The 16,901-nt window shown below is 39.4% G+C and overlaps 1 protein-coding gene across 1 annotated transcript in view; it reads right to left on the bottom strand.

Annotated features, from left to right (window-relative positions):
- LOC101881240 (disks large homolog 2) overlaps window positions 1-16,901 on the bottom strand; it is a 423,431-nt gene that overhangs the window by 30,073 nt on the left and 376,457 nt on the right. The window contains 1 exon segment of the mRNA XM_034072915.1: window positions 6,528-6,603. Within this exon segment, the coding sequence (XP_033928806.1) occupies window positions 6,528-6,603 (76 nt within the window).

Here is a 16,901-nt window from a genome sequence, read left to right as displayed (position 1 = left end):
CGCAGGAGCTGCATGCTGGGTTGAGCAGAGGGTTTACTCCTATGTATTTCTAGATAGCTTTACCTAACTTAACCTAACCTATCCAAGCATTTATATCATATACTTGGCAAAGTAGTAATGGAAGAGTATATTCAGAATATTACAAGTTCCTAGTTTATTCACTGCAACTGAAAGTGGCTGAGATGTCTATGTTAGGGTTTTAAACTGCACAGTCTGAATAAGGCCCTGTGGTTTACACTATCATGGTTGATCAAGATAAAGCAGATAAGGACTGTAAATCCTTGACACGCTTTAGCCTAGTAAAGCAGTGAAGGGCCATAACCATTTCTTGAAAAGGCTGTTGGGTTTCTTAGAGGATGCACCCACTTAAGGTTCAGAGAAATGGGATTCACTGCATCTAGTTTGTAGGTGCAGGGGCAGTGACCTGACTCCCTCTACAGTCTGTGCATGATTCATAACATAGAATCATAGAATAGTTAGGGTTGGAAAGGACCTTAAGATCATCCAGTTCCAACATCTTTTTTAGACAATAGTGGTAGGTTGGTGTTCTTGACTGTGAAGAAAGAAAGAGCTGTGGGATTTTTGAGGTGGAGAAATATTTAGGAGACATGAAATTCATATATATATACTGATATATATATAGATATATGTAAAATCAGCTAATATTTTACAACATCAGGGCACATCAGGAAATCTACTCTTTCCGCCAGTGCAATGTAACCCACTGCACTACCAGTCTTCCCCAGACCAGCAACCAGCTCCACAACAAAGTTGCAGGTTTTTGAACACACTCAGAGTGTGGATTTTCTTCTACTATTTCCTCAGTACCAATTACTTTAGGAAATCAATTCATTGTGTCAATTATCTTCAGAAGTGCAAATAAAAGTTGTTCAAAATGCACCAAATATGTGTAAAACTTTCTGATTATGGACTACAAAACAGTTTTCTCCCTAAAAGTGGTGAAACTTTATACACAGAAAACTTAAGCCTAGTAAACCAGTGAAACATCACGCTCTTGATAGGCAAAGAGAGGGGATACATAGTCTAGTATATATTCAAGCTTTCTAATTAGAGAAGCAGGGATTCATCTGAGATTACCACCCTTTTCTCTGCATTGATACACCCAGATCTGTCCTGGTGAACCACTAGCACAGATGCTATTGCTGAGACCAGGGCAGGTGTGACTGCAGGTTCTGCTTGGTGAAGATGAAGACAAAAAATCCCATGTATGTTTACACTGATAGAAGAAGAAATAAAACCAGGTTTAAAGTGCAGCAGTTTGGTCATTTCTAATGATGACAGTGAAGAACTGGAGTGGGCTGTTCTGGAAGGACATGAAATATCTGTTGTAGCAGAGCTTTAGGTAGAGATTAGACAAATCTTTGAGACAGGACGAAGGTACAAATGACACCCTCAGGGCAGGGGTTGGACTCAGTGACCACCTGAGGTTCCAAACAGGCCAATTTTTCTCTGATTTGATGACCAGGCTGAAAGTACCACAATCTTCTAGAACATGAGTTGTTCAGAAACAGATAAGTTTGATTTCATTCCCCCCCCCCCAATAATAAGCTGTCAAAATGTGTCCTATGTATTAAGTCCTGACAGTCACTAGATTTTGACATTTGGAGGAGCGGTGCATTGAGTATGCAGAAGGTTTTATTTACACCACAGTAGGGAATTTGCTATCTCAGTCAAATCTAGCTTTTTCCTTTCATGCCTCAGTGCAAAGAGCAAGAGGCTGACCTTACACTGCAGACAGGACTTTGGGATCCATAAACAGAATCTGCTCATAAGAGATCTTATTAAATGCTATCAAACTTCTGACTGTCATAATAACACATTCAGAGGTATTTCAAGGCTGAGTGCAGTGTGAGTGATCTGACTGAAATACGAAAAGAGCTGTAGATGACAAGCTAACTGAACAGACAAACCCTAATGGATGCTGATGGAGGAATATGGTGTCACAGCCCTAGATGTTTCACCCTCAAGATAATGGAACACTTCTATGGGAACAGGCAAAATCCATGAATATTAGTAGACATGAGAGGTTAAAAAAGGTCTTTCCAAGAGTTAAAGTTTCCACTATAAAAATATTTTCAAGAGACAGTCAAGAAAGAGCATATGATCTGACAGGGAGAAAAGCAAGAGATGCTATTTTTTGCTTCCTGAAAGACTGGTTGTAATTACAGCAGTTGAGAAAAAAAGCAGATTACTGGCTCATTTCTTTTCCTTCTGTAATATATCCATCATTTAACATTTGTTTTAATTCAGTAAAACAGCCTGTAAAGCTCTCAACCCCTGTGTGTTTCTGCATTGGAAAAAGAAAGCTTATTTTTGTTCAGCTTGAAGGCTATGGCAGGCAGAATTCCCAAGAATTCAATATGCCACTTTGGCAGATATATATCCCTGCTCCTTTTGGTAAGCATCAGAAGATACCTGGGATATGATCTTGAGTTCAATATAGCATAAAGCATCCTTTTTAGTTAAGTTTATGCTCATATAACTTATGAAGTTTCCTCCAGCATAAATACTGGACATAAGCCTCTGGGCTGCTCTATTTTCCATTGATAGACCAGTGGGCCCCATAGACTGAGGCAGCAAATGCTTAGGAAATCATAACTGTGTTATCTTAGCTTCACTTATCTTTTTAATGTTTGAAGCTTTAAGGCAGGGAGTGCCCAGGAAAACCTGCCCTTTGTTGCAGTAGCTTGAAGTAGCCATATGGGACCAGAGGAGTAGACTGGTTGCTTTGATACTCCATCCACCTTCAGTAACAATTAGAAAAGCTGGTGAAGATCATTCCTACAATAACATGAATGAAACTAGAAACTAACTTGGTCAACATAACTGAAGCACAATCTTTGCTTGGTGAAATGGAGCACTGTTTATACCAGTACTTGTATTCTTTTCCTTGTTACACAGGTATTAGCATCTCTAACTTGTTTGATATCTTTAAAGATGTTAATAGGACCTAGGATTCTGCTGATGTTTCTGAACCTGAACAAACAAGTTCCTTTTGGTCAAAATAAACAGAACATGAAAGAAAAGTAACCCTGTTGGGTTAAATCAGAGATCCACTTAGCCCAGTAACTTTTTCTGAAGTTGTCCAATAAAAGATATTTAAAAGAAACAGTAGAAGAAATATGGTCCTTCCTCTTTTATGACCTCTATGCCTTTTGAAATCAACAATTAGTATGTCCTGAGCTACATAACAAGAGTGTTAAAAGTTGTCATTGGAGCCATTGCCTGAAGAGGCTGTAGTGAGGTGGGGGCTGGTCTCTTCCCCCCAATAACAAGGGATAGGATAAGAGGAAATTGCCTCAAGTTGCTCCAGGGGAGGTTTAGACTGGATATTAGGAAAACCTTCTTCACTGAAAGGTTATCAAGCATTGGAACAAGGTGCCCAGGGAAGCAGCTGGGTCAGTAATCCTGAAGGTATTGAAAAGACATGTAGATGTGGTGCTTGGGGATGTAGTTTAATGGTGACTTGACAGTGTTGGGTTAAAGGCTGGACTTGGTCTTTAAGATCTTTTCCAACCTAAATGATTCTGTGATTCTATAATTCCTTTTTAACTTATTTATTTTTGCATACAATATCCTGTAATAATCAGAATTTAATTATGCACTGTAAGGAAAGGTACTACCCATTTCCTGCTTTAAACTTGAGACCAGAGCTGAAGTTCCCTAATTAGTGATTCAAATTCCCTGTATTTGTATCCATCCTGATTTCATATACTTTAATTTCACAAGCCATGGATTGGAGGAGTTCAGTGAAATGAATTAAAAGTGATAGAAATATTCTAAATCCCATTTTTAAAAACGCAGAACTGATTTCTAGATGAGGTAACACACACAAAGTTTGGCTTGAAAAAGGGGAACTTTGGCCTTTGAAAAGATTATCTTTTAGCTATCCCTACTAACAGTTTTATCAACTGTATTGCTGAATGCTTGTAAGCACCTTTTTAGTGATACACAGGAAGCTACAAATGTCAAACCAGCTGTGATACTTCCTTTGTATCTTACCTCTGGATTTGCGATTCAAAATGAGCAATAAATGCATAAGACTTTTAAAAGCTGTACAATAACCGTTCATATTTTGACATCATACTTAGGCCAGAGAAACTTTGGCTCTACTGAAACCCTTGCTGTGGGTTATTAGCTTTTAAACATTGCTTCTATAGCGGAAGAAAGGAGTCAGGGCCAGCAAGGCAATGAAGGTAAAAGTGCAACAGGAGAACCCTTTTAACTGTGAAAAAAACAAGGATTCTCTGTATTCAGTTAAATTTTGTTTACAAAATGCTTCCATTCACCTCTCCCAGCCAAATTTAGAAATACCCCATGAAAGTATTCTGTCATTTCATCTTTATAGTAAATTAAGATAGTACCACTTGCCCACACGGTCATGAATGTACGAGCACAAAGGTGGAACAGAACACACATAAGCCCATTCCTATCTTAATTTTATCTTGATTTCAAACCAGAGTAGTTCTCCTGGGCCTACTGCAGCTCTGTTTGCCTGGAATAAATTTCTCCCAGATAGAAAAAGCAAGCTGGACAGCTTACACCACTTCTGTGTGAACACTGAAAGTCTAAATGGAAATACTGATCCCTAAAATGCACATACATATATGTATACTTGAATATCCCATTTTATGTGTTGATGCTTAATTTAACAGTGCAGCCTTCTTCCCTTTATGCTCTTTCAAAAACAAGCTTACATTATCTTTTCCCCCAAAGCCTTGAAATGATGGAATATTTAGCAAATGCTAACAATAGAAAGTGTGCTTTGAAAAGGGTACAACAGTCTTGGTCTATAATTATGCTGTTTCCTAAACACTGAAACAAACATTGAAGTGAGTGGCTGGAAGATTAATTTATGCTGATGACAAAAAATGGAAAAACAATTTGGGAAATCAAGTGCTAATTAAATTCTTGACAGCCTCACTTGAATAAGGACCATTACTTGTATGACTGAATTATTCCCCCGAGGATTTGATTATATACAGGAAATAGACATTTAACAAGTGATTTCATTGGCAATATAAAGCCAATTATCTCAACAAATAAATGGCAACATTAATTTACAGGGTTGCAGAGAGTGGTCATTTCAAACTGAAAAATGGATTTCTGGTGCCTGAAGAAATGCAATGAGATGAATAAGTCCCTTTCACAATGCATTTTGTTACACATTTTATACCAAAATATCTGCATGTGCAAATAATGTGCAGAGACTGAACTCTGATTCTGTATACCTTATAAATGTGGAAAACTGGCTTCAGTCAGTGCAATTATTCTATATTTACACTCTCTTCTGTAGAGCAGTAACAGGAAAGTATTTGCAAGTCTGAAATGTTATTTTGCTGGCATGTATGGGCTTGGGACCCACTGCGCTAGGAACTGCATGTTCATAGCTAGAGGAACTTCTTATGATGCTAATCTGTTTGAGTGCAAGGACAGAATAAACTCAAATAATGCAAGTATTCTTTTTCCCATTACAAGGAAAACTAAAGCAAGAAGAGGTGAAGTATGAGACTTCCAAACTAGGCAGAGGACCACAGGAAGAGCAAGTCTGGAAGGGATCTGCTGAACCACTTGGTTTTGTCCCTTGCTAGCATCTACTGACAACTGTATCCTCTCACAACCCAGTTTTGGCCCTGCCCTGTGTTTTCTGCAGCCAAACAGGAATATTTGCTGATGGCTTTTGAAGCTCTGTCTCTTGGTTTGCTTACAGAAGCCCTCAGCTGTAAATCCCAGGCATGCCAACTGGACCATTATCAACAATAAATCCCTGCAGATGTAATGTCAAGTATTCACTACTGCTACAAATACAAGCTACACTTCAGCAGAAAAATACACCTCAACAGCCAGGACTGTGGGCATTTCTCATTCTATAACTCTTTGCCAGCCAGAGGACAATGTACAGGATATTAGACATCAGGCTAGTGAGAACTGTTGGCTGTTGGCCACAATAAAGCGATGCTGCAGAGTGGCAACAGCAGGAAAGCTGTTTGCTCCAGATATTGATGGTGGAAAGTTACTTGCATGTTTTATGATGGCTGGCCCCTTGTGCCTGCTGTGAAACACACTTGTGTTCAATGTCTGTCACAACTGTCAATGTAGAATATCAAAAACCTAAACTTTGCTTCCAGGAATCTAACTTTCAACCTTAGTTTGAGACTTGACAGCTTTTGAAGCCAAGAAATTTACACTTATTGCCCTATTTCATTAAACAATCATGCACCTGCACTGGTTTTCAGTCTCCTCTAGCCATCATTTAACTAAAATCGTAGCTATCACAGTATGCTCTTTGTTTTCTTCATATCTTCTAATCAGAAGGCACTGTCAGTATTATTATAAAAAGGGCATTTAATTATATCAAAGATTATATCATACTATATTCCTGTCTAGATTTCACTATACCCCACGTCTTGTTTGCTACAATCTAAATATGCCTTATGTTGCTAAAATCTGAAAACATCTCAAACAATTACAAAGTGCAGTTTCAAAATGTTTCACTATTTACGTACCCCTTTTGCATCAATTACACCAGGTTTTGCGTTGAATTTCACCGTCTTCAAACGTGCACGCTCCTTTCTTTCAACTCTGGAGAACAGAAAAAGACAGAAACACACATTGATTATAGCAGTGTTTTGTACAGCATGTTTGACACCTGGTCTCCCAAGACCATTGGTGGCTTATTATGCATAACATTAGCATTTAAAGCAAGTTTTAAAGACAGAGATGTCAGGTCACTTCCTCCACCCTCCATCATACTTGAGAAGTTGTGGCAGTCCAGTGTAGCTCCCGCTGACTGGAAAAGGGGAAACATAACTCCCATTTTGAAAAAGGAAGACCTGGGGAACTACAGGCCAGTCTCACTTCAGTGCCTGGCAAGATCATGGAGCAGATCCTTCTGGAATCTATGCTACGGCACACAGACGGTAGCAAGGTGAGTGATGATGGCCAATGTAGCTTCACAAAGGGCCAACTGTGCCTGACCAAACTGGTGGCCTCCTATTATGGGGCTATGGCATTGGTGGATAAAAGAACAACTGACATCATCTACCTGGACTTGTGCATTTGACACTGTCCCACATGACATTCTTGTCTCTAAACTGGAGAGACATGGAGTTGTCTCTCCAGTGGATAAGGAATTGGATGGATGGTTGCACTCAAAGAACTACAGTGAACAGCTCAGTGTCCAAGTAGAAACAGGCTATGAATAGTGTTCCTCAGGGGTCGGTATTAGGACTGGGGCTGTTTAACGTCTTTGTTGATGACATGGACAGTGGGATTGAGTGCACCCTCAGCATGTTTGCCAATGACATCAAGCTGTGTGGTTTGCCTGATATGCTGAAGAGAAGGGATGCCATCCAGAGGGACCTTGACAGGTGGGCCAGGGCCAATCTCATGAAGTTCAACAAACTGCTGCACCTGGGTCTGGGAAATCCAAACCATTCTATAATTTTATGATTCTGTGAAGCTATTCATGTCCTTACTCACCATGACTAATACATCAGTACTGTAAAAGTGACATTTACTACCTTTGCAAAATCTTCTTCAGAATCTGTCATCTACTGGCTCAACAGAAAAATCTGATCATCAACCTATAATTGAAACAATAACTCTATTTGTCTAAGACTAAGAATTGCTCTAGAAAATCAAAGTTGAATCCCTCAAAACTAGCTTTTAAGACCTTGATATTACCTTTTTATTAGCCAATAAATACTTAGGGAAAAAAGGAGGTTTATTATATCCTCCAAATTGGTCCGTACATGACCCTTTTCCCAACTTTCACAGATTCACACAAATGACTTCTTACAAATATCTTGACTTCTAAGTCTGGATAATAAGAATACATAATTTCTGATAATTAGTTTTAAAATATAACCTCTAGTCTATCTAGTGATAATTAACACATTTCCTTCTATCTGAGTGTGCTTATATATTTTCTACTGAAACACAGTGAATGTTGGTTGCTATAGTTACAGTTTAAATTTAGAATAAATGCATTTCTCTGTAAGCGTGGAATATTCACATGGAAACAGCTCAAATGCGGCTTTCAAATTAAATCTGTGTAATTAAAAACACATGAACAGTCTCAAACTTAAACTAGCAGATGAAGTCCCTTGGTAGCACCGATAAGAAATGAAGACCTCAGGCTGTGTAATTGCCTAAACAGGATTGATGCCTTCTGAGAAAATAATTAGCTCAAATGAACACAGCATTCTACTTATTAATCTGTATTAACATTTAAACTCATTCCAGTCCTGTCTAACTTCCTAAAACATCTGCTTTTAACTTCATTTCTTATTCACTGAGTAAAGAAATTTGGAAATTAACCCTGAAAAGTGGATCTTACTTATGAATTTTGTCATAATTGCATAATAGCCATGGAGGCATCGTGGCTTTCTACAGGCACAGCAGACAGAAGCATTCTGCATTGCTTTGAGAAGCATATAAATAATGTCATCAAGTGCCATTAATCCTCCAGGCAATATGGTAACAGTGTTGCCTACTGAATATTCCAAATATTTCATAATCTGGTACTGTATTAAGGATAACACAGTGTTACTTCTATGACTATTTCCCTGACACCTTCCACAATGAACCTGTTCTCAGGTACTTGTAATTCAGCTGAATTGTAAACTTCCAAGCTGAAATTTCGTATATCTCAGGGTGATTATAGTACTGTTACTGCCCAAAGTGTCAATGAAATGGGTTAGCTGTTGGAAAAAGATTGGGATAAAAGAAATGGTTATGCTCAGTTTATGATATACTTTTAAAGAGCTTCAGCTCCAGTGCTCTATGGCCTTCAAGTCTTGTGTCTTCATCTTGAAATGCACCAGAGCATTCAAGACCAGCAAACCAGTGGGTTCCTCTGGTATCAGAAATATACCACTGTTCTTGCTGGAGAAGTCAACCCAATGTCTGAATGTGTGAAAGGCTTTGGTTTTACATGCGCTGGAGAAGTCTGTTTGAATTTAGCTTGGTTCTCCAAAGATTTCATGTTATTGAGGTGGTCAGGGTTCAGGATTGCAGTGAAATAAGATGTTCCCATACCATCTCATCTGAGCTACTGGGACACTTTTGCCACAGACAGAGCAAAAGAAGGAACTAAAATGATGCAGGCAAAAAGCACTGAACACCAGTTCTTTTAGAACCATTGATCCAGCTATTAGAATATATGTTTTTTTAAAGGTAAAATTATTCAAGCACTTTTAGAACTTTTTTTGAGTATTCGGTTTGTAATTGCTATATTTAAGGAAAAATAAATCGACTCTCTTTTTTCCCCACGAAAAAGGGAGTTTAGGCACAAAGGAGGTTTTTGCAGCAGCTGACATTGTGATTGTCTAAATAGCATACAAGTGTAAATTCCTTACATTGATTTAGCTGACAGCAAACCTGCCATCCCTTGGACAGCATTTTCATCAAACAGATAAGGAAATTGCTTTTAAGGGAAGAAATGAATTTTTCATTCAACATTGCTACACAAAGTAGGATTATGGGGGTTGTGCAAAAACAATGAAGTGAGAGAGAAGTATTCATATATGCCACATTCAGGGAGGCCCAAATTAGCAACCCTGACTTGCCTGATTTATGCATTGCTCCCATGACCCCTTCTAGTTGTGTATCTGCTCTATAGAGATATGTGTAAGGGATGAGGAAAGTACAGACACGTTTTCAAAACTACTTCATAGCTCAAGTTCCATTTTCAAAGTGCCTGAGAGTCACTGAAACCCAATGAGATTTCAAGACATGTTCAATGCCACCTATACGCAGCATTCAAATGTGTCCTGGGAGCTGTCCTCTGAGCCCCATGTGGAGACAGCATCACCTTGCACAACTGATGGGGATCTCACCTCCAGCTTTCCACCTGCTCTCCAAATGTAGCTCTCTGCAGAAACACTGCTTTGTATAGAGAAATGGTCTGAGACCATCTGAGACTGGGGACAGCTGAATTATACCCTCAGGTCCCTTTTCTTCAAAAATGGTCAAATTCATTCTCTTATTCCCATGTAAAGCTAAAGAAGTGGAGATGTACATTCAAAATACATCTCAGCCTTCAGTTTTTCCTCACTAGCAAGTATAAGACTTCAGTTCTTCAGTATGCTGTTCTCTTCCTGCTCTTCTGAGGAACTTATTACTGGGGTGCAACACGCACTGCATTGCAATGTCTATCTGCTTTTGTGCTTCTGGGCACATGTAGCTGTTGAAAATGGGCCTTTGGGATTCTTAAAAATGAGACTTTCATTTGTTCATGTGCACTGCAAACAAGATGAAATCAAGCACAACTCAACCAGACATGAACTGTGATCCTCCATTCCTGGGGGTTAATGGACCACTGGGAATTTTGTCAGTGTCTTTCTAAATGGAGTAATTAGTCTTCACAGCAGAGATGTAAAATATCAAGTGTGACATGCTTTAATCTCCAGTAATAGTGTTCATCACTGATGTAGAATACAGATGCACATTGCAAACTGGCGCTGTGAATCAAATAAAATGGTTACAATAGCCTGATTTGCACAGATTTGGCACTGAGGTTTACTGCAGAATGAAAGTTAATTCTAAAGCCACCATAAGAACTGTAATAAGGAGTTACCAATGCAATTCAATGTAAACTGGATTCTCAAAAGACTTTGCTATATTTTACATCTTTGTTAACATGCTTCTTTTTGTCTTGCTTTGCCAATTCCAGGTTATCCACACTCTATTTGCGTTGCCTGCCCATCAAGCTGAAGATAAGTGAAAATACGTGTTACTATTTATAGTCCAAATATGTGGACTCACTCCATAGTTTTTATTGCTTCCATCTTCTGCACTGCTTTAGTCTTGTTTATGTGAGGTCTCAACCAGCCAATAGATTCCTATTCTCCAAATTATTTTTAAGCATTCCTGCAACAGAACATGTATTTTTCAGTAGTAGGGAACATGTTCTTATTCAGCTCTTTACCTTCAGTGCCTTGATTATAGAGAACAGCACAGTACCTGGTCAATATTTAATGAAAAGAGTAGACCTAAAGCCATTAGGAAATGAACTCTCATAAAATTGTAAAACAACCTTATTCTGTTGAAAAGCTAAGGGCTGTTTTGCTTCAGCAGAAAAGTTCCCCATTGTTGCAAAGGAACAGAAAGAGGTTTATACTTACACATACATATCAATTTTATTCCATATTTGTTTTTTTCCAATTAGATTAGTAAGTATAGTCATGTAACTTAATTTAGACAAAGTTTACGTGATTGGGCCATGTTAAAAAGTTTCATCTTCTAAGGATTATATTCTTAAGGGATGTTTAGAAACATCGTAGTAAGTTACAGGAAACCCTTAAAACAATAAGATAGAATCCCAGGCTGGTTTGGGTTGGAAGGGACCTTAAAGCTCATCCAGTTCCAACCCCCTGCCATGGACAGGGACACCTTCCACTAGAGCAGCTTGCTCCAAGCCCTGTGTCCAACCTGGCCTTGAACACTGCCAGGGATGGGGCAGCCACAGCTTCTCTGGGCACCCTGTGCCAGCGCCTCAGCACCCTCACAGGGAAGAGCTTCTGCCTAAGAGCTCATCTCAGTCTCCCCTCGGTCAGGTTAAAGCCATTCCCCTTGTCCTGTCCCTACAGGCCCTTGTCCAAAGCCCCTCTCCAGGTTTCCTGTAGCCCCTTTAGGCACTGGAGCTGCTCTACAGTCTCCCCTTAAGGAGCCTTCTCCAGTCTTTAACAGCTCAGCTCTCTCAGCCTGGCTCCAGAGCAGAGCTGCTGCAGCCCTTGGAGCATCTTCATGGCCTCCTCTGGACTCTCACCCACAGGTCCTCATCCTTCTTATGTTGAGGGCCCCAGAGCTGGATGTAGGACTGCAGGTGGAGTCTCATGAGAGCAGAGAAGAAGGGGAAAATCACCTCCCTAGACCTGCTGGTCATGCTCCTTTAGGTGCAGCCCAGCTTATCATTGTCTTTCCACGAGCACACACTGCTGGGTTATGTTGAGCTTCTCATTGACCAACACCCTCAAGTCCTTCTCCTCAGGGCTGCTTTCAATCCAGTTCCTGCTCAACCTGTATTTATGCATGGGATTGTCCCAATGCAGGTGCAGGACCTTGCACTTGGCTTTATTTAAATTCATGAGGTTCACTCAGGCCCACCTTACAAGAGTATTGAGGTCCCTGTGCGTGACATCCCTTCCCTCCAGCCTGTTGACTGCACCACACAGCTTGGTGTTGTCAATAGAACTCACTTGAGTGCATAAACATGCCTTTCTGCCAAGCTGAGCAGAGTAACAAATTTAGGTTGGCTTTTTGCCCACAGGGACTTCTGTGCTGGGAAAAACCTCTTGTTCCTTGTCCTTAAATACTTGTGAAACTTGTTTTACTTTCCCCCGCATTGTGCTCTGAGAGGAGAGTGTGGTTATGTGTGTTTGTAGGGAGAATGTTGTCTATTTGATATCACACATATCAGGTTGAGATCATACACCTGATAATAACAGCTGTCAGAGGTGCATAAAGTTTTGTGGTCAGAAGTACTTAAACCACCTGGAAAGTGATTTCTTAGAATCACATCCATGAGCAGTTTTGTGCCTGTGCATCTCAAAGACAACAAAGAAGATTAGTGTAAGTATTTGAATGTTTTAGGACCAAATCCATGTTTGCCACAGTTGGGAAGTAGTAAAAATAGCTCCATTCCAGGGCAATCTGTGTGAAATTGCCAACTAAATTAGTTTCTAGAGCCACAGACCCAAGTCAAGCAGATAAACATGGCATAGGAAATACAGAAGCTTGACATCAGTGCTGTTGTATGAGGCTTGCAATGTGACAGCTTTTCTGTGTGCAGACTACTCAAAGTAGAAAGACCTGGAGGTGTAAAATCAGTGCTAAAAACAGGCTAAAATTTCCTTGCTATTGGATTTGAGCATCTGGTTAGGAATTTAATACACTCTTAACTTATGCACATTGGTTTCATGCTTTTTTGTTTTTCCCTTTAATGTGAATGCTTCCATGGGGAGGGAATCATACACAGACTGCTCAGCTGGCTGCTGCCCTTTACGGGAAGCTGAAATTAGTTTGCTTATCCAGACAACAGGAAGGACAATGAGGTAAACAAAAGTTCTTTTGGTCAAAATCCCAGCATGTGTAGATGTTCCAATCTAAATCTCTACATCTAAATGAATAAGTATCTAGTGTAAATCTAATTCTGCTGGTCGTTCTCGTATAAAATAGTAAATCTGATGATAGAAGAGCAATTCACATGTGTAATCATAGTACACAGATAGTACCACAGGATGCCTGATACACTGGTACAGGACTGGTAGCTATGTCTCCTCACTTTGGAAACCCTGCCAGCATAATATCTGTGGCCCATTCTCACCTCAGACATAGTCTGGATAAATCTTTTTTTGGTGGATGTGGAGCCAACAGAAATTTGGTCTGCAATATTCATTCTTTAATATTATATAATAACAACTATTTGGTGACTGTTGAACCACTATTGAAGTGGTTTGCAGCCTCTTATTGCCAAAATCCTACTGTTCCCAACTTCAGTGTGATACAATATCACATCACCTTTATAGCATTATATTTGGTTACTATGCAACTGGCTATTCAGTCCCATAGCTGAGAACTGTAATCAGATGATAAGTACATACTGACAAAAGAATGAAACATTCTTTTCAGATGTAGAAAGGGCTGAAATGGTATTTTAGCACTTTGCAATACTGAGCATTTAGGTTTCGTTAATCCCCATTGAGTTCATTGGCTCACCAGTTCATCAGGTTTGGTGCTTGCACAGATTATAGAGAAACACAGGGCCACCCTTGTTTCTTTATGGTGCTTCTTTTGTTAACCCTCCTCTACCTGCAGTGCTACCCTCCAAAACTCCCTCTTTAAGCCTGACTTGATAATTTAACCATTAAGAAGGCATACATTAGCTGCAGCACTGAAATCTAATGATAAATACTGTTAAAGCCCTATTGAATCACTAAGAGGTAAAGGCTGGTAATACGGAATGGCAGCTCCCTTATAAACTATGATTTCTTCTGGCATATCACATATATCATAGAAAAATAGCACGGAGTCTTGACTTAAAAATTTGTCTTAGTGGTTCATGCTAAAATGTCACTGTGTGAAGGTCTCTCCTGTAAACAGATGTAAAAAAACATGCAAAACCAGATACTTGGAAAGCAAATACCATTACACAGCACATTAAAGAAGTAGTATAATGTACTTGTAATGGCTTTGTGTGTATATATACATATAATTGTACACACACACACATATATATGCACTCCAAAATAAAATTGAAGCATTCATTGTTTTTCAGATCTATTTCCTAACGATTTCAGTTATGGAAAAATGCAGTAAATGTATATTGGCTGCTGCTGGACAGGAGATAAGGTATTAAAGCAGATAGCTGAAAGACTCACCCTGGCACTAATAATCCCTGGATATGTATAGTCTCTCCCTGACCCACAGTGCAAAAACTTTACAGTCCCACAGGATAGTACCCTGCATATATACCTAGGCAGAAGAAGGAGTCCAAGTACAACACTAAACCCAAACCCCACCAAACCATTCCCCCAACATCACTGCCACCCTCCCCAAACCTTAAAGAAAAGAAATAAACATGAATGAGGGATTGAAAAGTACAAGACAACTATAAAAACTCTTCAACATACAACAGCATAGGAAGTTGGGCTTGCAGGACAAATCACAGCCCAGCAAACAGCCACAGGTGGTCTTTTCCTCCTGCTATATCACAAGGCATATTTTACTTCTAGATATTACAAGCACTGTATTACATATAATGCAGTGCCTATAGAAATAGTGCTGTATAAATTATGAGAGGATATAGCATGCTGGAGAAAACAGTTTAAATGAAGATCTCCATGCCATAGTTGCCTGCATTTGGTCAAATGAATCACAGGACTACTCTGTTTTAGATCAACCCACACCTGCAGAGGAAATTACTTTGAATTAGAACATTCCGGCAGTATGGTAAGCTTTATTGTCTGTAGCTCAGCCCTGCATGCATTGATTGCTCATCCTCCCCTTGGGTGGTGTAAATGACCACAGAAGGTGCTGGCAAGAGCACATCAGTCTCACTGGCTCTGAGGGATCATCCAGAATCCACAGAAAGGAAATAACACTCACTCTTCAGCGCACTGGGAAAAACAACCTTGTACAACTGAAGCCTCTTATGAAATAATAGCAACCTCCTCACTGCCCCCAGCTCAGGTGTATCATGTCATCACATTAACGCAGACAGAAAAATCAGATGGCATTGATTTTTCCAGACCTCTCAGATTCACTCGTGAAGAATCAGGATGACAAAGTGCAGCAGATTGTAACTATAACTGCATCTTTTCAAATTCAGGACTCTTATTTTAAGATGCTAGCCAATCTATTCTCATCTTGCCTCTTCTACCTTTTCCCCTTTCCCTCTTTTCTTTCCCTAAGCCACATATTTTTCCTAGGCTGTACTGCATGTCTGACCTTGACTAGAGAGGCTCTATCTTTTGTCCTTGAAAACATCACTGTGCAGGTAACTCAAGAAGCTTTAGGCACTTCCATCTTCTCTCCCTTACAGAAGATGCAACTCTACATATTAATCAGTTGCTTTGCTTTGCCCTTTTCTCCCTATAGTTGTTTCATTATGTATGACATCTTTTTGTATCTTTCAGACTATGCACTACACAGCACGAGCTTTGTGCACATACTTCCCTTGGTAGTAACTGAATAGACTTGCTTTTTTCCCATGTGTGATCCAATCATGTCATTACAACAGTATTTATTGTAGCAATTAATAGCAGGCAACTATTCATTTTTCAATATTTAGAGAATAAATCTGCTTAATGGGCACATTTTTCCCCACCTTAAAAGTTATAATGTAGTTTTTATTTCTCTCTATTATAAAACATCAGAGTTGCTTTTTGAAAATCCTGGTGTGGTTGCTGTTCAAACCTGGTCACGATTAGATGGTCTTTCAGTTTACTTTTACATGATGTAAAACAAGGAGTACCATAACCCCTATTAGCACCTGAGACAACTTTCTTGAGCAGCAGGTGCTCTATCGGGTATCAAACATCCCATTTCCTCACTATAAAAAATGGGCATGATCATTTTATCTTAGTGCTAAAGCTGAGATAGCTGGGAATAGAAAGTTTACATGCAGTATGGGAGTGCTGCTGCAAAAGATAAATGTAATGTGGTTTGACAGATTTCATTTTCTTCCTACCCTTTCAGTTCTTGACCTTTCTATAGCCACTATCCACAGAGGCAGAAAGTAATACTGATTTGTGTGGTAGTTCTGATGCTATCTGAGACTTGTGTCCAATTCTGTAAAAGCATCCAGACAGAGTAAACAATACTAACAATGAGAGAGATTCAGATGTCTGCTCTCTCTCCGTCAGCCAGCATCAATCTGTCACAGCTAAACAAAGGTTCAGATTTAGCTTGGAGAGTGGATGAAAGTTCCTGCATTGACACTAGATGAAAAATTTACTGTGATATTGATTATCCATTGGTTTCCAGGCAGGCAGAGATTAATTTAACAGATTTTGAAGCCAAAGAGGACCATTATATAATATAGTATATGTTTTTTTACATCACACAGGCTGAGAAGAAAGACATACACTCTTGATTTGAAAATATCAAGACATTCATTACATCCCTCAGCAGTTTGATGCAATGGTTAATCACCCTGACATTAAAACATGTGCTCTACTTCAGATTCAGAGCTCGTTTTCAGACTTGGGTTCTGGTTATTATTTTTTCTGCCAAAGCTCTTTAGTAGACGGTGCTCTCTCACCTTCCTCCCCTTTTCTTTGTGAAGTTACTAATCCTCTGTAACTGAGTCACCTTTTGGGTTTATTTTGAGCAAAGTTAAACAGTCTGAGCTCTTTAAATTTCACAGTAAAAAT

This window comes from Melopsittacus undulatus, chromosome 2 (assembly GCF_012275295.1).
Source record: "Melopsittacus undulatus isolate bMelUnd1 chromosome 2, bMelUnd1.mat.Z, whole genome shotgun sequence".
Lineage (NCBI taxonomy): Eukaryota > Metazoa > Chordata > Aves > Psittaciformes > Psittaculidae > Melopsittacus > Melopsittacus undulatus.
The sequence above is the reverse complement of the archived record's forward strand: the minus strand, read 5'-3'. Positions and strand labels throughout refer to the sequence as shown.